We start from the raw sequence: 21,082 nt of genomic DNA on the forward strand, positions 1-21,082 counted from the left end.
GGATATACGTTTTTTATGTTGTTTCGAATGTTTTAGAAGCCTTTTCATTTTGCCTATTTGGGACCCCACTGCCTATTTTTAATTATAATGCCTTTTTTTTGCCCTTTTTCAATGAAATTTGAACATTTTTTAAAAAAATGTGTAAATAAATTATTTTTCTCCCAAAAAACGTTGTTGGCATTTATTTTTCTTCCGTTTATTATGTAAATAATTTTCGCCTTATTTAAGTAATATTGAACTCACGTATGTTTCAACATTGCTGAAGGAGAAAAGTGTGTTTAAAAAAAAATAGTATTTCATGCTGAGTTAAGATATTGCCTTTCTGTTAACATGTCCTTGTGAATGATTGACTGCTGAAAAAATGTTGCAGAACACCTGCACAATTACGTCATCACGTCCAGCGTCCGTGCCAGGAGGTTATTGACAAGAAACAGCACTAATGCCCAAAATGCCCAAGGGCCTTTGCATGGATTCCAAAATCAAGTTCTCTATCTTTAGTTTAGTTCTGCACTTTGGAAGGAAAGGATCGTGTAGTTGTCATCATGCTGAAATTTAGTGTGCTATTAAGTGGTAAGTTACATGGTTACATGCATGAATTTGGTGAAAGCACATTTTTGACAGATGGTACTATTCTTCTCTGCAAGATATGTGAAAAAACATTCAACCATGAGAGAAAATACTTTATATCTCAGCATGTGTCAACAGCAAAACATAAATCTGCAGTTGCCAAAAAGGTTGGACAGAAGAAGATATCCCTAATTTCAACAGTGGGCACTTCATCCAACAGGCAATCTCTGTTTTCTCTTGAACTGTGCAAAGCTTTCATGGAAACAGGGATACCTTTCTGGAAAGTAGAAAACAAGTCACTGAGGAAATTCCTGGAGAAATACACTAAAGAAACGGTGCCGTCGGAATCTACGCTGCGGAAAACATATTTAAGCATCTGAAGCATTCGTGCTGAAGTTGGTGGAAAGAAGGTTTGGATTTAAACAGATGAAAGTACTGACGCTATGGGATGCTGAATAGCCAACGTCATCATATGAACTATGGAACCAACATGCGTCGTCATTTCTTCTCACGTCAGAACAACTAGAGAGAGCCAATGGTTCGTCAATAGCTCAGTTATTCTCAAATTCCCTACTTCTGCTCTGGCCAGATGGTGTACATCATGATGACATGTTACTTTTTATCAGTGATGCAGCTCCCTATATAAAGAAGGCTGCCATAGCATAGAAAATTCTCTTCCCGAACATGCTTCATATCACATGTGTAGCCCACGCAATGCGCAGAATCGACGAAAAACTTAGTGTTTTGCGCCCAGAAGTGGACAGGTTGATTTCGAACACAAAGAAGATATTTCTGAAATCTCCCTCTCGAACCCGAACATTTCAGGAAGTTGCACCTGAGCTTAGTTTACCTCAGCAACCAGTCTTGACGAGATAGGGAACCTGGATATCAGCAGCTATATATTATGCTAACCACCTTGAAAAAATCAGTGAGGTGATTGATGCTCTTCCAGAAAATGAAGCTGCTTCAATTCGTGAAGTGTAAAAAACTCCTGTGCTATTCAGAACTGAAGAATGAACTGTCGTTTATTTTTGCACATTATGGTGCATTGCCAGAGACAATTACAAAGCTAGAAAAAAGAGGTGACTCTTGTAGCATCCATGAAGCATCCATGAAAATCTTCGAGGAATCTATGCAGCAGATGATGGAAGTGTCAGGAGAAAAGGGGTCAGCTGTTGTGGAAAAGTGCAAATGGGTAGTGAGTGCAAATGATGACTTGAAACAATTGAAAACAATTTGTGATATTCTAAAAGGTGAAAATGCTGTTATCGAAATGAGTCCAGCTACATTTGCTTGATTTATGTATGCTTCATTAACATTTTGCCAGAAATTATAGATAAAAGTAAGTGACTTTCAAATGTGCTCTTTTCAGTTTATTTTGCCTTTTTTCCCATTTTTAGTGCCTATTTTCCACATTATAAATGCCTTTTTGCCTGCCTATTTTAACGAAAATAAATGCCTGAACTTCCGGGCTCTAATTATGAATCATGCCTTTGCAGAACAGTGTGTGTAAAATGTAGATAGTAAAAGTATTATTTATACACTACCAAATTTTTCTTAACACAGTCTTGTAAATTTGCTTACAAATTTCCAGCTAAAAAAAAACAATTTACAATGTACGGTTCACAATGAAAGATGTCTACCAACCCACCCTTGGTGGCGAAGGTTTTACTGCTCAGGCTCCAAACGGTGACAATCTGATGGAGAAGAGTACGGAGACTGAGCAAGTTCTCAAGCCATGACATCAATTTTCTATTGGTTTGCAACACATGATGTCTCCTGTTATTCTGATGCAGAATGACATTCAGTTTGCCAGTCCATTTATGGTCTTTTGCTGTAAAGCTGCAGCTAGTCCAGCTTGATGACTGTATGTGGATGAAATAATCATTTCATTACATTACTTGAGCTCATAATACATGATAGTCTTACATGACCACCAACATCATCACAGCAAGACTTTGTTTAGGTGAAGCTTTTGCTTTAGTAGTTTGTGGTGAACTTTAACAATGGCAGTTTTCATAGGTGACCCACTTTTCCAGTTGGTGAAGGATGGTTTGCGATTTGTCTCTTCAACAAAACAGCTCTTGTACAGCATGCTAGATTTTGCTGATCAGTGAGTGTGTGGTAGTAATTTGTCCACCTTGGACATACATCACCTGCTGGTAAGTACTATGTCAGGGTGTCTACCAAAATTACAAAATCCAAAATTCTTGACTTTTTTTGTTTTTCTTAACCTTTATTTATATTCCCCCTACTTAGGAAGTTGGAAATTAGCAATTAAGATTGATTGATTAATTGATTGATTTGCTTTATTTTACTTTGCTTTTTGTGCCACTTTTGGCTAATTTGCGAAGATGGGGATGAGTAATATGATGAAACTGATGAATGGACACTCACAAACATCCCCCACATGGGATTCGAACCCGGGGCCCCTATTGTCATAGCACAATGTGCTAACCACTCTGCCACGGGGGCTGGCATTAGTAATTACGAAAAATATAAGTATTTATTTCATGAAAAATCCCTACCAAAAGGCTAGTAAAGATGAAACTGAAGTTGTATTTAACACATCCGCATACCTAGTCGTCGAATCGACGAGTTCCCGATTTTATCACGTAGTTTCTCTTTCTGTCAATAGATGGCAGAGGTTGTATGATCTTTCAAATCTATGACGTGTATGTTTGTACTGCTAAGTTTTTCATACCACTTCAAGCATGTTTTGTTCAGTAATTTCTCATGTAAACAAACCTTCATTTGCTACGTCTTGCAAACATGTCACGTAAGAATGTTGTAGAAGATTCTGCGATTGAAAAGTTGCTTTTCGATAGCAATGAAGAGGAAAATGTGAATTTTGGAAGTGGAGATGAACACAGCGATTCATTTTGTGTTAGTGAAAGTGAAGAATGTAGTGAAAGTAGTAAAAGGATGAGGTGGCTGTGGCAGGAAAAAAATAAAAGGTTGAGGAATAGAAATGGGCAGATGTGTGTAATCAGTTATTTGGTGAGTTTCTATTTATGTTTCAAGTAAACTGCATATGTGTGGCCATGGTGGCTCAGTCGGTAACGCGTCTGACTACCATGCTATCGGTAACGCGTCTGACTACCATGCTAAAGGTCCCGGGTTCGATCCCTGGCCGGTTCAAATCCGGGAACTTTTCTAACGATGGAAGCGGCCCCGGCGCCCACCCAGCATCGAATAACATGGGTGCCTGGGGGAAACCCTGGGGGGTAAAGGTGGTCAGGGGCGTGATGCTGATCACATCACCCCCACTCACGACCGGATCAAGAAAGTGTGGGGCGTTACCCCCACACCCCCTATATGCCTTCATGGCGTGGTGCTATGCACAGGGGAGCAATTTACCTTTTTTTTTTTGTAAACTGCATATGTGCATACTTATTACTGTACTTCCACTTCAATATATAAAATTCTCACATAAATTGCTTGGATAATTTTTACAATATTTGACATCTTGTCTTGCTGTGCAACCATCACGGGAGATGGCCAAATTTAAATGGTATTTTATGGCATGGCATTTAAATGGTAAGCAGATGGGTTAATAAGAGAATTAGACTTGCTTTATCTATTAATGCATCTGGACTGAGTTTGGCAGACTAGCAAGGCTCTGAGCCTGGACTCACAGCCAGTATGAGCTTGTGTTGAAATCCACATATGAGGGGCATTCAAATGAAACCCGGTCACTAGTGTAATCAGTGTATTAAGTGAAAAATGTAGTTATACACATTACACGTACTCAAAAATGTAGATACACACAGTACACATACTCAAAAATAATCGCCAAAACTGTTTGCACATTTATCCCATTGCGACACAAGCCGGTCGATACCATCCTTGAAGAAGCTAGTAGGCTGCTCTCGGATCCAGGCCTGGACCCATTCACACACTTCGTCGCGCCCCTCAATGTATCGTTTGCACCATTCCACAACACTTGAACGACTGTACTCACCGTACACAGCCTTCATCCGTAGATACATTTCACGGCTTCCAACTACTTCCGCCGCCAAAAAACGAATCACTCCTCGTTGTTCCTGCTTACTCGCCTGCATGTTCTGTACTGGACCATAACTTGTGTGACCACATTCTCCTCGACATGATACCACACTGGCGCTATGCAACGTCAAATGGTGCGCACGGCTCAGTCTCTCGACCAATAGCTGGCGCTACCATACCCGCAGTTACGTGGTGCCACCGTACATGTACGGCACATTTAGACGCACTGACCGGGTTTCATTTGAATGTCCCTCATATATTTGCAAGTGTCCCATCATCCATCTTATCTTACCATTCATCTTCATCTTTGCAATTAGCCAAAAGGATGAGAAAAGTGAAGTAAAATAACCTAAAATGCCATTTCCACAATGTACCTCAAGTTTTTCCCATCCAGTTGTGGTGGGTACTTTCCAGGCTAGAGATTTTCTCGTCACCGAATGCAGAACCCAACTTCTGAAAACATAATGTGATAAGGGTGCCATGCTTGAATCGGCAGAACAGTATAGCTCATTAGAAGTGTTCTATTCCACCTAGTGTTCCACTGGCCATTTTCTGGCGAACCTCAACACATGCACTGCACAGCATAAATCGTACAGTACCTGCTCTGGCTCTTCTCTCCTCTCCCACCATGCATGTTGTCAGTGTGGGTCATAGAATGTGGGTGTCACTCAGATGTGTCATTACTCTCTTACCAACCTGAAATACTTGAGCCTGAAAGTCTCATGAAATCATATGTATCTTCTCGCTTTCTTGATTTAGCTTCAAAGAATGTGTGTTCAGCATTTGTAATGTGTAATTCTAAATATTTCTCTTTTCGACAGTTTTAGGCTGTCGGCTAATCGAGCCTACATCTGGGTGGTGGGGTTGCCACCTGTGGGTTCTCAGGTACGCACTTGCTTTTCTGCCAGGGTTCAAACTCCCATAGCCTTTCTGGATCCCTTCAGGCCCACAAAGCAATCGATGTATATCTGTGGTATTTGCGGGAGTATGTCCATGCCACTGGACACTCTCCCACACCCTGATAGCCTTGCTGCCTCAGTCCAGAACTGCTTATTTGAGTTCCCTTTATTCGCAGGTTTCCCTCATATCTGAGGGGATTTTCACTATCCGCCACCTGTGACCCGTCCAGTAGCGGAGGCTTGCACTGGACCCAGCCAGAGGCAAGAAATGGCAAAGGTATGATGATGATGAATTCTAAATGTGATAAATAAATTTGTTTCATGCCGATTTATGCACCATAAAGATACATTGTGTAACAGTTTCACTTGTCTATTGTGAAAACAAAGGAGTAATATGATTCATTTGGTTTATTTTACTTCGCTTTTCTGCCAGTTTTTGACTAACCGCGAAGTGATGATATGATGAAATTGATGAAGGGACACTCGCAAAGACCCATGCCCGGGCTGGGATTCAAATCCAGAACCCCTGCCATCGTAGCACCTTTGTAGCAAAGAAGTAACATGAAGGATCTGACAACTTTACATATTCTCATAGGCGGAGTTCTGGAGAGGCCAGGCTGGCACCCTTAACTTAAAGAAGACCAAAAAAATAACACATGATTAAGTTCAGTTACTACATTTTTGTTATGAAGCCATACCTTAAATCTTGACGTTTGGCATGATGGCATGTGTGCTAATTGCGCCGCAATAGCGGGTCTTAGACAATTTGATTGATGTGTAGTTTGATGGAAAAAAAACAACTTAAAATGACTGTGTTGAGTCAACAGTTACTGCTAAGGCATTAACAGAACTTTTCAATTTAATTTTTCTAAAATTTCTGAAGCTTACTATTGTACAGTAACTTTTTTAAAGTAATACGAGTATTGTATAAAAAATTATAAAATGCAAAATGCAATAATCGTACTGTTTTGATTCTTTTAAAACTGACAACCAATATACTAATTAATATTTGTTTACTTAAGTGAGGAAATTTAACATTTTCAAATCTAAAAGGCCTAAAACTCTGTGTTTTTAAGTTGTTGTTTTTTAACTTTCCGGGGGAAGGCCTGCGGACCCCTTATAAACTAGGTGACATTCAATAACCCTCAGGTACATCATATGCTTCTCCCAGAGTCTGCCCCCCACCCCCACCCAAAGCAAAAGATCAAACTACGCCCATGCATATTCTCCAATAATATTACACTTCCAGAAATTAATTCTCTTCTGTAACAATTAATACTGACAACAAACTGAGCTTACAATATTTAGAATGATGCTGTTCTAGTAAGATAAGATATTTGGTCAGGTACACAGAATGCACAGCAATAATTCCCAACAACACTGGCGGGCCTCCCTGATGGTGCAGTGATAGCGTCGTCGCCTTGTAATCAAGGGGTCCCAGGTTCGATGCCCGGTGGAGGCACAAGTTGTTCGGATCCCACTTTAAACTGTAGGTCCAGTCCCGATTAGCCTTACTGTGCATAACGTGGACTTAAAACCCCAAATCAACCAAACCAAGAACACTGGCAGAAAGTGTTTCAGAAGAACTTACCTAATTCATACAAGGAACCATCTTTGTGAACAAAGGCAATGAAGTGGCATGTCACTGGTTGATTAACATCAGGTGCCTGTAAGAAAATAAAAATAATATCTTACAGGTATTCTATAATGTCTCTTCTAACAGCATGCTGATGAATAAAACATCTTATAGGTCACTATATATATAGAACAATACAAAACAAACGGAAAACACAAAAGTAAAAATATTTTGTTGTTTATACACTGGTATTATCAAAGAATAAATGGAGAAAGGTCAAAATAACTGAATAAAAAGTGGAAAGATTTCAAACACTGGAATTGGGTGTCTTTCTATTCTGTTTTCCTACAGGAGAAAAATTATCCAACAGGAAATTCACATTTTATGTTTATTTCTCTTGTAGTCTATGATTATTACAAGCATAAAAAAGCAGTTTTTCATTGTGACGTTTCAGGAGAACACACGCTCCCTTCATCAGACATTTATTTTTAGTTTGACTAAAGATACAGTTATAACAATGGTTAACAATTCTTTAAACAAAAAAGATAATCCATTGTACAACCTTAGTGACAATGAAGTTCGACCAGTCACAAATATAGGAGTGCGTTGTGAAAGAAGAACACATGCATATGCTGAACATATTTTCTTCAGCAGGCTACATGGAACAAAGGAAAACATAAATTTCCGCTGCAACGCAGCAATGTATGGTGTCCACACAAAATAAAACATTTTCGTCCATCTACACGTGACATTGAAGTTCGACCACTGTTAGAGGGGATTCTGTTTACCATGGTGTGACGCCGCCCCGTCAGCGAATAACTGTGGCAATGCATCGGGGCATGCTGCGGATGAGTCGTTCAAGGTATTCCACATCGATGCGGTGCCATTCCTCCTGCAGGCAGGCGATAAGAGCAGCCACTGTCGTGGGTCCCCTCTGTTGCACACGTCGCTTAAGAACACGCCACACATTCTCAACGGGCGAGAGGTCGGGACTCGATGGTGGCCATGGCAGAGTTCGCACGTGATGGCGAGTCAACCATTCTCGATGGCGAGTCAACCATTCTCTTGTCAGCCGCGCTGTATGAGGCCTGGCATTGTCGTGTTGAAAGATGAGACGCCGCCTGTGGAACAGGTGCCTTCGCACTGTGGGAAGATGCCGCTCCAGTATGCGTGTATAGGCGTGTGCATTCACAATGCCCTCACAGACGTGTAGTGGGCCAACCCCAGATGCCGTCATGCATCCCCATACCATCACTGACGCAGGTTTCTGTACCCGACGTGCATAACATTTTCCTTCATTCTGTTCCTCCTTCCGACAAATGACTGTTTTCCGTATTTTCCCGTACACAACATGAAAATGGATTCGTCCATCCACAAAACCCTGTTCCATTGCCGAAATATCCATCCCCGGTACATTCGTGCCCACCGTAGTCGATTGCCTTTGTTCAACATGGAAAGTAAGGGTTTACGTTTCGCCTTGTACACTCGGTAACCGCATCGCTGTAAGTAACGGCGAATGGTTCTGGTTGACACTTCAATGTGAAAGCGTTCTCGAGTCCACAGTCGTAATTCGGCCACAGAAACATGGTTGTTGGTATGGATATAGCGCCTAAATATCCGTAGGTCACGCACGCTCAGCAGGTGTTTTCGACCGGGGGCCTTACCTGGCTCTGTAGTACCCCTATTTTGGTGGTGTTTGATGATGCAGTGGACGGTTGACGTGGGTAAGTTCAGTTGGCGCCCTATTTCCCGTTCACTGAGTCCATCCCGTTGCAACTCCACCACTCTTCTCCTCACGGTGTTGTCAATAGGTTTGCCTCTGGCCATGGTGATGATGCACTGCGGTTCCTCGGTGCACAGCACGCGCTTATATACGGCGGACTCCCTTATCGTGTCCGTGACGTCATGCTTCTGTCGAATGCGCCACTATCTGGAATTTTCCGTATGGGTCTGGTGCCTGGTCGAAGTTCAATGTCACCCGTTTTCGTTCTTTACGTGACGTTGGGTGCAACATGCTGGGATCACGATTCTTGCCTGCTCACACGCCTCCTCTTACACACATGCGTCACTTCTGCGGGTCACCCATTCCACCGCCTATGCCTCTGTGCATTTAATCACGTATTCCTTTCTGGTCGAACTTCATTGTCACCAAGGTTGTACAATGGATGTTGTCAATGTTACAGTGTCGTAATATAGCAACTTAACTGTGAAAAACAAGCATAGCAACTTAACTGTGAAAAACAAGCAGTCTCTTTTATTTTTATTTCAGATAAAAAAATTGTTCGCATTGTTTTTTATCTAAAAATTATGAATCCCAAATATCATCAGGCAATTCAAAATCATCATTGCTTTCACAGAGTTTCTTGATGTTTTCCGTTGCATTAAATTTTAAAGATGGTGGCTTACTGCACCCGTGAAAAAGAAAACTTCATAGCGGGTCAATTTTACAGTTTCCATTATTTAATTTATTCCAGTGTTCTTCTGCAATGAACGAAGCTTCCCAGACATTCAAATCTTTAAAATTTAATGTAATGGAAAACATCAAGAAATTCTGTGAAAGCAATGATGATTTTGAATTGCCTGATGATATTTGGGATTCATAATTTTAAATAAAAAATAATGCGAACAAAAATTTTATCTGAAATATAAATAAAACACACTGCTTGTTTTTCAGTTAAGTTGCTATATTACAACAATGTAACATTGACAACATCCATTGTACAACGGATTCTCTTTTTTTGTTTAAAAAATTGTTAACCATTGTTATAGCTGTATCTTTAGTCAAACTAAAAATAAATGTCTGATGAAGGGAGCGTGTGTTCTGAAACGTCACAATAAAAAACTGTGTTTTTATGCTTGTAATAATCATAAGACTACAAGAGAAATATTTCTACAATGCAAGCAATGCATATATACAAGAAAAATTACATTTTATGTGTAACTCTGAATTATGAAAAATCCAAAAGGCTGACAGTAGCCAAAAAATAAAAGAAAGCAAAGCACTCTGTCATGAAGGCGCACAGGGGATGTGAAGGTAGGAGTCACATTCTTGATCTCAGTAATCCTGCTTGTTTCAGAAAAACTCGCACAGCAAAGCCCAGTCCAAAAAAAGTGTCTCTTTCCCAGCAATTTTCCCGATCATCAAGTTATAACTTATGTAAGACACAATCACTGTTGCCACCATCTGATGGCATAATTTCCCTTTCCAAGGAGCAAAATTTCCCTTTTTACACTGTTTTCCCTTCACTAAAAACCATTAAATATAATAGTAATAAATATTACATAATCTGCACTAATCTGTACTATTTTTGAGTTTTGTGTCTTAAAATTTCAATGGAATTTTGGTATTTTTCATCCCATTTTATTTAAAACTTGGTTCGAATTTCCCTTCATAAAGGGAAATTTCCCTTCATGTGGCAACACTGGACACAATGAATGGTGAACAGTTTGTGTAATATTTCAGACAACAATGCCTAGTAGAGCTTAAAATACAAAAGTCAGTCAGTGTTGATTTTAGACTTGCCCAAGTGTGAGAATCATGATTATTTTACCAAAACATTATGTCACAGGCTGTTCATTGTATTCCCCACTTACGTCAATCCACACACCATTGCCATCAATCTGGAAGCTTGCAAATGGCAGCAACAAACCATTCTTTAGGGATAACTCAAACACAATCTGCGACAGCAGTATGAAGCTTGTCAGATGTTGAAAATTTTCATCTATGGAGAGTTTCTTTATTTCCCTGAAGAGAGCATAGTCACATGGAGCCACATCAGATAAATACTGCAGAACAGTGAACTCCAAAATATTGCATGTCCTACTGTGATAAGTAGGGCTCGGAAGTTGAGGACCTATAAATTGCCAAAAAGAGACCTAAAAATATTAAAAAAAGGACCTAAAAACGGATAAAAGGACGTATAAATGTGATCCAAATTAATTAATATCTTCAGTTTTAATTACATATTTAATGAATTTAAAAAAATACAAAATTCTGGTGGTATGGAACACTCAGTGCAAAAAAACTATAATTCTTTCACGAAAACTTCACCTCGCATGCTTCAACCAACCCACTCCCCGACGTGCAGTCGGTCTGTTCACTCTCTCTCTCCACTATCAAAACCTCTTCTCAAGAAGTTAAATCTCTCCTTGCCTCATTACCCATACACCACTCTTTAGGACCAGATGAAATTCCCACGATTTTCCTCCGTAACACTGCCGACTTCTTGGCTCATCCTCTCTCTCTCTCTCTCTTGCTAAATAGGTGCTTCTCTGAAGGCATGTTTCCTCAGATGTTCAAGAAAGCCAACGTTGTACCCATTCACAAATCTGGAGATAAAAATAGTGCTACATCATACAGACCAATATCCCTCCTGTCACCTCTGTCTATAATCTGTGAAAAAAATCATTAAGGAGATATTATTCAGATTTACATCTCCGCATATCAGTACTGTCCAACACTGTTTTCTTCCAGGTAGCTCTTGCTTGACTAATCTTTCAGTTCTCCTTTCACATGCCACTAGGGCTATTTCCAAAAATTCCCAGCTAGATGTGATATACTTGGATATTTCAAAAGCCTTTGACAAAATAAACCATGCTCTTCTCATTCACAAATTACGAACTAGATTTAACATACATGGCAAATTTCTCTCCTTAATCCAGGATTATCTACACTCACGTACACAGCATGTCACTCTTTCAGGCGTCTCTTCTGATTTTCTTCCTGTCTTGTCTGGGGTGCCACAAGGGAGTGTCTTGGGCCCTCTCTTGTTCATCCTATACATGGACGATCTCCCTCAAAGACTTTCCTCACTTCCTGTCAATATACTCATGTTTGCTGACGACTGTAAACTTTTCAAAGAAATCTCAACCACGCAAGATCCTGTGATTCTCCAGAATGCTCTTTCCGAACTTGTCACATGGTGTAAGTAGTGGAATCTACAACTTAACCTGCAGAAATGTTCCTCCCTCACAGTCTCTTTAAAAAAGAAAAAAATACATTCTCATTATGTTCTTGATAACAATTATATTACCAGAGTTGCGACCCAAAAAGATCTAGGTGTTATCATAGATGAAAAACTGAACTTTAAGGAACACATCGCAGCTACAACTAAAAGTGCAATGCGCCTCTTAGGCCTCCTGTACAGATTCACTGAAATTGATACTCCAACTTCTCTTAGCTTGTTTTTCAAATCATTCATTTCTCCGATTCTTGAATACTGTTCTCCAGTCTGGGCCATGGCTTCCAATACAAATCTTTCTAGCATGGATTCCATCCTCAGCTTCTTTACCGCCATTTTTCGTCATAGAATTCCTTCTCTGCGGCATCTTCAGAAATCTGACATCCTGACTACATTGAACATCCAGTTACTTCAGACCAGACGCGATATGGCCAATATGAAATTTTTCTATAAAATCATCAATGGAAAATTAAGATCTGAATTTCTGCTTCCAGAATTCAACTTCAGAGTTCCCTCTCGATCAACCCGAAACACTGAATTGTTCCACACCTCCACCGCTAGGCTTTCCCTTATACAGCACGCTCTATTCCACAGGCTGACCCAGTTCTACAATAAACTACCCACAAACATAGACATTTTTGCCCCTGAAAGTATTTTCCGATCTTCCCTAAAAATGAATATGTAAATCTTGGTTTCCTTGTTTATGCTTTATGTTTATATTTAACCTTTCTTGTTTTTACCTTAAACCATCTTGACTTGTTCTTGTTATTTGTTCGAGTTTTCAGTGTAAAATGGCCTTAAAAGTGCTGAAACTTGAAATAAATAAATAAATGAAATGCATCTTCTTTCAGTCCAAAAATGTTTTCTCTTGTTTCAGGGATGGTTCACGATTTCTTTCTTTCTTTTTTATTTCTTTACAACAGAAAGGATGAACTGATGATGATTCGAACTGAGAATGGGCAGTAAAAATGGTCGAAATAAGGTGGTCGAAATAAGGTGAAGTTGCAAAAAAAAGCCGTTAAGACCTAAAAAAAAGGCTAAAAAAGGACCAATAAGCCAAAAAAGGCAAATAAGGACAAATAAAACCCACCTTTTTCTGGCCTACAATGACCCAAAATGAACATATATTATGTTGGGCCTCGTCTTCGGACACTAGGAAAAAAAAGTATTTTTCCTCAACTTCCAAGCCCTAGTGATAATGCTTGTGCGTGGCTTGGCATTGTCATGGAGAAGCGCAACATGCCATGCTCATTTTCTAATTTCTATTCAGTGATTAAGTAGTGTCAGGGTTTTGCCGTATGCTTTGCCTTGATCGAGTATTGTGAGGACAATTGGTTATTGAAAAGAAATGGTACCAACTTGCAGCATGCCAGTATGGGACAATATTCAGTCTGTGCCTTGCTCAAATAAAATCCACATCACATGCCTTGTGCTAAAAGGATTATTACAACAAGGGATTTAGTTTAAGAGTGTGTGTAATAAACAGAATGGGGGAATTGAAAGAAGAGTATATTTACTTTTTCCTCTTACGCTTTCAATGCCAGTTTAGAGATAGCTTACCTCAGTCTGTCCTTCTTGGGCATATTCCTTGTGTGCATTAGCAATAGCATTTGCTTTCATCAACAAATTGCCACGTTCTTCAGGGCTGAGTGTTAGGCCATCCTCAATGTACTGCTTCAAGTCACCATCACCCAATTCAATTCTGTAATTGAAAGATAATAAAATTCACAATTGCAACAAATACTCTACAAATAGTACAAAACATGTAACTTCTTTTTTTAAACAAAAAAAAGTGAAAAGTTGAAGTTTATATAGCTGTCAGAATAATTTAACGATATTTCATCAAAACCAGCACAATAATTTCATGTACTTTGCTTTTAGTTATACTTCAATCAGGGGCTCCCCAATGATGTAATAGTAATACTTTCACCTTATAATCAAGGGGTCCTAGGTTCAATCCCTATGGAGGCATGCTGTACAGTGGTCCAATTTAAATTGTCCAGTCCCAATTAGTAGAGGCACATATTTTTGGTAAATAAAAAAGCAATATTTCGGTACAAAAACAGAATAAAATTCGGGTTCAAAAGCGGTAAATAAAATGAAATTTCGCTGTTATAGCGGTGAAAAAGAGTCATTTTGGTTTTAAAAATGTGAATATAATCCAAAATTTAATTTAAAACTGCACTATTACACAAAATAAACATATCCCTTCTAATTATTTTCCTGTAGTTTACGGTTATTACAAGCATAAGAAAACAGTTTTTCGTTGTGATGTTTATTCTGAAATAAAAATAAAACAGACTACTTGTTTTCACTGTTAAGTTGCTATATTGCAACAATGTAACATTGACAACATCCATTATATAAGGGATTCTTTTTGTTTAAAAAATTGTTAACCATTGTTGTAACTGTATCTTTAGTCAAAATGAAAATAAATGTTGGATGAAGGGAGCGTCCTGAAACGTCACAACGAAAAACTGTTTTCATATGCTTGTAATAACCGTAAACCACAGGAAAATAATTCTACAATGCAAGCAATGCGTACATTCACGAAAAACTAATATCCCTTCTAATAGCACATTAAATCATTACCAGAATATTAAGTTTATTCCTGTATAAAGGGGGTTAATTTTTGCTTCTCAAATGTTTGCAGCAAAATTAATCAATTTTCCATGAATTGCATAACTCTCAGGATAATTCTGACTTCAGAAAAAGTGTTGCGTCGGTATATAAACGGTAAATTTCATGTTTAAGAGCCAATTTTGCATTTTGCAGTTCATTTCGTTCGTGCACCTTTCAGAAACATGAAAAATTATCATTACAATGTGTTATTTCACATTTTGTGTTTTAGTCAAAAACAAAATATGCATGCCTCTACCAAGTAGCCTGTGTGTACAGTGGGAAAAAATAAAACTTTTGAAACTTCAGCATTAGGCAAATTCATAAAGCAAAATTCCTGAACACATGTTATTTCAAAAGGACCTAAAATTAAGTAGTCAAGAGTAGTAAATATAAAGTAAGGTTTAAAATTAATTGAAACTGGATGAAATTACTACATTATTTTTTATATCAACTGATGCACTCAAGCATTTATAACTATGGGCCTGGACGTTAGGATATGCTGGCCAAAATGGCTGCACCACACTTCGATTATTATAATCAATCTACTTTCCTTGTATATTCTAATATTGTAAGTGTCCCTTGCTTGTTTGTAATTGATTGATTGGGTTTATTCTTCTTTATATTTATTTCTGCCACTTTTGGCTAACCTCGAAGAAGATGATGACATGATGAAATTGATGAAGGGACACTCACCAATTTTTCTTTCCTTCGCATGTAGCACTGTGTCATGAAGGCATACTTAGGGGATGTGGGGAAGGGCCCCACACATTCTTGATCGCAGCCATTTTGGAGGTGATGTGATCAGTACCATGCTCTGGCCACCTTCTCCCCCCCCCCCCACCCAAGGTACTCATTGATTTGAGATTAGATGAGCCCCAGAGCCGCTTCATGCGGGGACAAAGCCTGAAAAATTCCGAGCTTGGATCACCCAACACGGGTCTCCTGCATGGCAGTCAGACGTTCCAAGTCTCCTTCCATAATTCCTTTTCAACATTTATTGGTAAATATGTTTTCTAATGCTCAATCCAAAAGAGGAAGATCAGAATAATAATCCCATCTGGGACTGGTAGGGGGGATATTCTCTATAATAACCATTAGGGATGGGACCGATTAATCGGTACTCTATCAGTATTGGCCGATATAGGCATATCCGTAAAATTACAGATTATTTTACCAATCCAATATATCGATAAATATCTGATAATTTAGTGAAATATTCTGCCATTTTGTTGTAATTTTTATGGATAATCTCCAAGCCCTAATTTCTAAAAAAGTAAATGTCTAAATATCCAATCTCTCTTTCACTGCAGTCACATTGAAACACACATTTATTAAGGAGGTCAATGAACCTTTCAGTTTCTTCAAGGACCATTTCTAATTTTATATCGGATCGGTACAATATCGGTTATTGGTATCGGTAAATTTTATATCGTTACTTTATCGGTATCGGCCAAAATTTATATCGGCCCATCCCTAATAACAGGGACTGCTATAATGAAATTTTAATAAATAAATTTTTAAAAAATTCTTTACATGACAACTTTTCTGTTGAAAAATGCTCTTGAACATTTGCAGTAATATTTGTAGCTGAATGTGAAATCCCAGGGCTGTGGAATTTCTCTCCAACAACTATCTTATCCTAACAAATTGTCCCCCCATCTCTCACTCACTAAAATTCCTCACAGGGAGGAGAGACTTCCAACTCCTTCCCACACCCACCATATTCAAAGAAATTCACACTCAAATGTGATCACATTTGCTACCTTTAACATATCATCCATGTTCATCCACACAAAGTTATACACGGCATGACATACTTGATGATGTTCTTTGAAGGAAGCAGGGTAACAGTGCTTCCGATCAATCTCATTCCTTGTTTACCCGGAGCTGTGCATTGCTCTGGCACCAACTTGTATGGGCTCAAGCCCACCCAATAAATTGTCTGTCATTAAATAATGTTTTAGAATTAAGGTTCCCACTCTTAACCCCTTCCTTATTTTCAGTGTAATATTACACCCTTGGTCACCATAGCTTATTCTGTGTTGGGCATAATATTACGACCGCGAACATCTCTGACTGAAGTAACCTGTGTTGAACGGAATAATAATTTTTTTGTTGGTGAAACATATGTTTTGCTATTGAAGAAACGACGACCTTAGTCACGATTTTCAGTGCCAACAAAGAAGTAGTAGTAGTTCAGAGGAAAGTAAACTTTTTTTGTGTTATGCTGACAAAGCGCAAACGTGAGTTCGTTTGTGTGCCACGTTTAGTCAGTTGCTTTATGTACATTTTTTGGTGTTGCGTTATTTGAACTGTTGGTGATTTAACTTTTGTTTTTGAGTTTGACAGTTTCTAATTCTATCTAATAGTATTATCAAACAGGATTGCAAAATATTTTTTCCCTTATCCCTCATACCTATTGAAGATAATGCAATGAAACTTGGCGGAAGCATTACGTATAGACCATAGCATTTTTCAAGGTAGATTATGATAGAGTACCTATATCCAGGGGCCGATCCAGAGGGGCCCAAAGTTACCAAAAGGGATTTTTCAGAGGGGAATTTACTGAATTATCCTCGATTTCCCTTTCCTCATACTTGATGTACACATGTGCATGGTACCATTTGAAAGTCTGTTCTATTCTGAAGAGAAAGACGTATGAACCATGATATTCGGAGGAATTGTGCTGAAGCAGTAGCTACTTAAAAATATTACTATGCAAACTCAGAAAAAAATACACAGAACGGGAAACCATTCTGTCAGAAAATTTCACAGGGAAGGGGTTAAGAAAACAATATGTTTCATCGCTGTGTATGTATTAAAGAATTCTCACAGCGTTAACTACTGACTGAGTGTTATGAAAATATTGCATAATAACTTGTTGTATCTCCAATATGATACATTTCAGTGCCATATATTATTTACTAAACTCAGTGGTGCAACAGCCCTCGAAGGGCCAGGGCCTGCCTGAGCGGCTTCTCATTGGGTGACACGTGGTCAGCACATCAAATCCCATCGCCTCTATTTTTCTGGCTTTCATGACCGGAGCCCGCTAATAACAGTTGGGCTGAAAAGTTCGTAGGCTAACATAGTAAAAATATTTTTTTGACAAAATTCGATTTTATTATTCAATATAGTTGCCTTTGAGGGCGATACAACGACTATAGTGGTCATACAATTTTTCGATGCCATTTTTATAGTACGATTTCTCTTTAGCCTCAAAATAGGCCTCAGTTTCGGCGATTACCTCTTCATCAGTGCTAAATATCTTTCCAGCGAGCATTCTTTTAAGGTCTGCAAACAGAAAAAAGTCACTGGGGGCCAGATCTGGAGAATATGGTGGATGGGGAAGCAATTCGTAGTCTAATTCATATAATTTTGCCATCGTTTTCATTGATTTGTGACACGATGCATTGTCTTGATGAAACAGCACTTTTTTCTTCTTCAAATGGGGCCGTTTTTTCGTGATTTCATCCTTTAAACGCTCCAACAACGCTATGTAATAATCTCAGCTATCTCGATCAACTTCACTTTACGATCATTTAAAATTATTTTGTGGACTTTTTTTATGTTTTCGTCGGTAACAGCTTCTTTGGGGCGTCCACTGCGTGCATCGTCTTCGATGCTCATTTCGCCTCGTTTAAATTTAGCAAACCACTTCTCAACGGTTGATTTTCTGGTGCAGAGTCCGAATAATGTTTATCAAGCCAAGCCTTGGCTTCAACAGTATTTTTTTTCGCCAAAAAGCAATGCTTTATTAACCCACGAAATTCTTTTTTATCCATTTTTTCACAATAACAAAAGCTGCTTCACTTACAATGCTATATCTCATGAACTAATTATCCGGCAGCTGTGAAATTTATACACGTATCTTTTGAAGGTTAGTACTAAGTAAAAATCACATGGATTTAATTCTAGTAACGCCATCTATGAGTCAGCCTACGAACTTTTCAGCCCAACTGTTAGCTACCCAATTGCCCTCACGATGCAAGGTGAATGCTGAAATTTTGGGGGCTCCGACAGGAATCGAACCTGGAACCGCTCGCACCAAAGGCTAGAGCACTAACCACTTGGCTATGCAGGAGTGCATATATTATTTACACTATCCATTATCACATCATTATTACGAACGAGTTTATAACCAGGATGAGGATTGATAGGCACAAGGACAGAAAAATCTGCAAATTCGGGTCTGGTGGATCAGGTGAACTACTTATTTTTTCTAACAAATGAATGTAAAAAAACACAAATCAAGCCAACGATGTTCCAGGTTTCCGTTACATTGCTTCACCCAGTGTCAAGTTTTAAGTGCACTTCCACACGAAGTTATATATTTGTTAATTGTTTCTTATCTCCTTTGCACACTAATATACTGTATGCAGTATGTAAAAAATGTGGTAATAATTCTGTTTCATTTGTAGATTTGTAAGAAACTGGGTGTATAAAAAGAAATTTATTAGGGCTTAGCTGATGTCGATGTATCAGTATAAGCTGATACTGGTATCTGAACATTATCGGTTGGAATTTATTTGGCGCTACATAGGCTTTCGGTCTTTTACGGTGTCCTCAAAAATGCCGTGCAACACTTTCACAGTCTTAATTATCCTGGAAATTATACAAAAACCAGTTTCTTTTCATTCTGCACCAATTTTGTGTGAAAAAAAAATTAAGATAACGTAATATGTAATTTAATATTCTGATGTAGGTAATTCTAAAGTAGAAATCTTAGTAAATTCATTTATATAATTTGAGCGGAATACTTATACACTAATGTCAATATACATTTTGAACAAATTTTAATTGTTAAAATTTTCAAGCATCAGTATCGGTGGGACTATCAGCATCGGTATCATCTCAGCCCTAATATTAAAGCAAAACACCTACAAGCAAAAGTGTTATGAAACACACATTTTTTACATTTTCTTGACCTTTATTCCCCCTTTTTCTTAACATTTAATATAAGGTTAATAATGATATGCTAATTAGAACCATAATTATTAATAATTGTTTAAAATTGGTTATTTGGATAATAACTAATCGCTCCCTACTTGTGTAGTTTCAAAATTAAGAAAAATTCTATTTTTATTCAATAAAAGAAACTACCACAAGGCCAGTTAAGATAAAAACTGAAGCTGTATTTCAATAAGATATTTAGATATGCTTTAAATATTATTGCATGTAAACATTCATGATTCAGACTTCATCCTGGATGGGAAATAGCCACATTATTAAATATTTTAACAAAACATCACACACACAAGAATGTAATCCTTAACTCTTTCGCTTCGACTTGAGTCGCTTTGGTTCAATATGCGTAACTTACGGAAAGCGACTGCAGTCGATTTGAAATAATCTCGTCGCTGCTGGTGTCGAGTGAAGTCGTCCCGTAACGAAAGCATTACTGGATGATGCTGCCACCTAGCAGCTTTCGTTTCAATTAGTTTTCAAGGACAAATCGTGCTTCTTTTCTGAACAAATGAACTTAGTGTACTGCCGTGCGTATGTAAACAAGAATGGCAGCACATAAGGTTTTGAAACTCTCAGATCACAGAGAAGTAACAGAGCTCTTGGATGTTATTTCGGACTGTGAATTTAGTGGATCAGATGTAATTAGTGCTGGAGAAGATGGAGAAAGTGACTGCATTGACGATGTGTTAGTGAGTGGTACAGATTCGTGTTCAGAATGTGAAAGTGATTCTGTAAATGGTGGTGTTCATAGTTTTGAGATCTACCACACACAAAAGAACTTCAAAGCTACCTGTCAGTGCTGGACTGTAACACAAGCATCATTTTTTCATTAAAATCTACCTTAAAGTGTACTTATGTAGAAGTAGTATACGTAGTAGGGTTCTAGAATAATTATTTACAATTTTTTTAAAATTCTGAAAAATCCTCAAAAAAAACTACGCAGCGAAGGCCACATTCGCTTGAAAAAGTCCGCAGCGAAAGAGTTAAGTAACAAAGTGATCAAATCATAACCACAACTCTATACAATTTTTCATTTCCAAATATTCAATTTATCAAATCCCAGTATAGGTATATAACAATGTAAGTTCACTATACTGTAAAAAAAAATAGCAAAAATTCTTGACCTACTTGTTGATTTCTTGACTAGTCGACACCCTGTATTAAATTACACACACACTTTGTTTAACCCGTAACCAGAAACACAGGTCCTTACTTCATAATTACAAACATCCGGTCTGAGAGACCTTATTTTTTAATATTTGTTATTACATTTTTTTAAAGGTTTTTTTTAGACAATAAAAGGGCAAAATTATGATTAATAACTCAAACTAAAATTACATTGGAACAAAACTAAGAAAATGTATTATGTAAATCACTTCCAACGTTGGCATTGAATACGTAATGCGAAACACCTGGTCTGTTAGACCTGCACGTTTTCAGACAACAATAAGAGTCTCAAAACAAACAGTCACAAACTGAGC

General features: G+C 38.2%; 1 protein-coding gene across 2 annotated transcripts in view; it reads right to left on the reverse strand.

Annotated features, from left to right (window-relative positions):
• Uch (Ubiquitin carboxyl-terminal hydrolase) overlaps positions 1-21,082 on the reverse strand; it is a 60,322-nt gene that overhangs the window by 33,941 nt on the left and 5,299 nt on the right. For both annotated transcript variants that reach the window (XM_083114481.1, XM_083114482.1), the window contains exons 3-4: positions 13,572-13,713; positions 7,066-7,141 (exon numbers count right to left, since the gene is read on the reverse strand). In XM_083114481.1, coding sequence (XP_082970607.1) covers positions 7,066-7,141; positions 13,572-13,713 — 218 coding nt within the window. The remainder of the gene's footprint in view (positions 1-7,065; positions 7,142-13,571; positions 13,714-21,082) is intronic.

Source organism: Lepisma saccharinum, chromosome 29 (genome assembly GCF_977018435.1).
Source record: "Lepisma saccharinum chromosome 29, izLepSacc3.1, whole genome shotgun sequence".
Taxonomy (NCBI): domain Eukaryota; kingdom Metazoa; phylum Arthropoda; class Insecta; order Zygentoma; family Lepismatidae; genus Lepisma; species Lepisma saccharinum.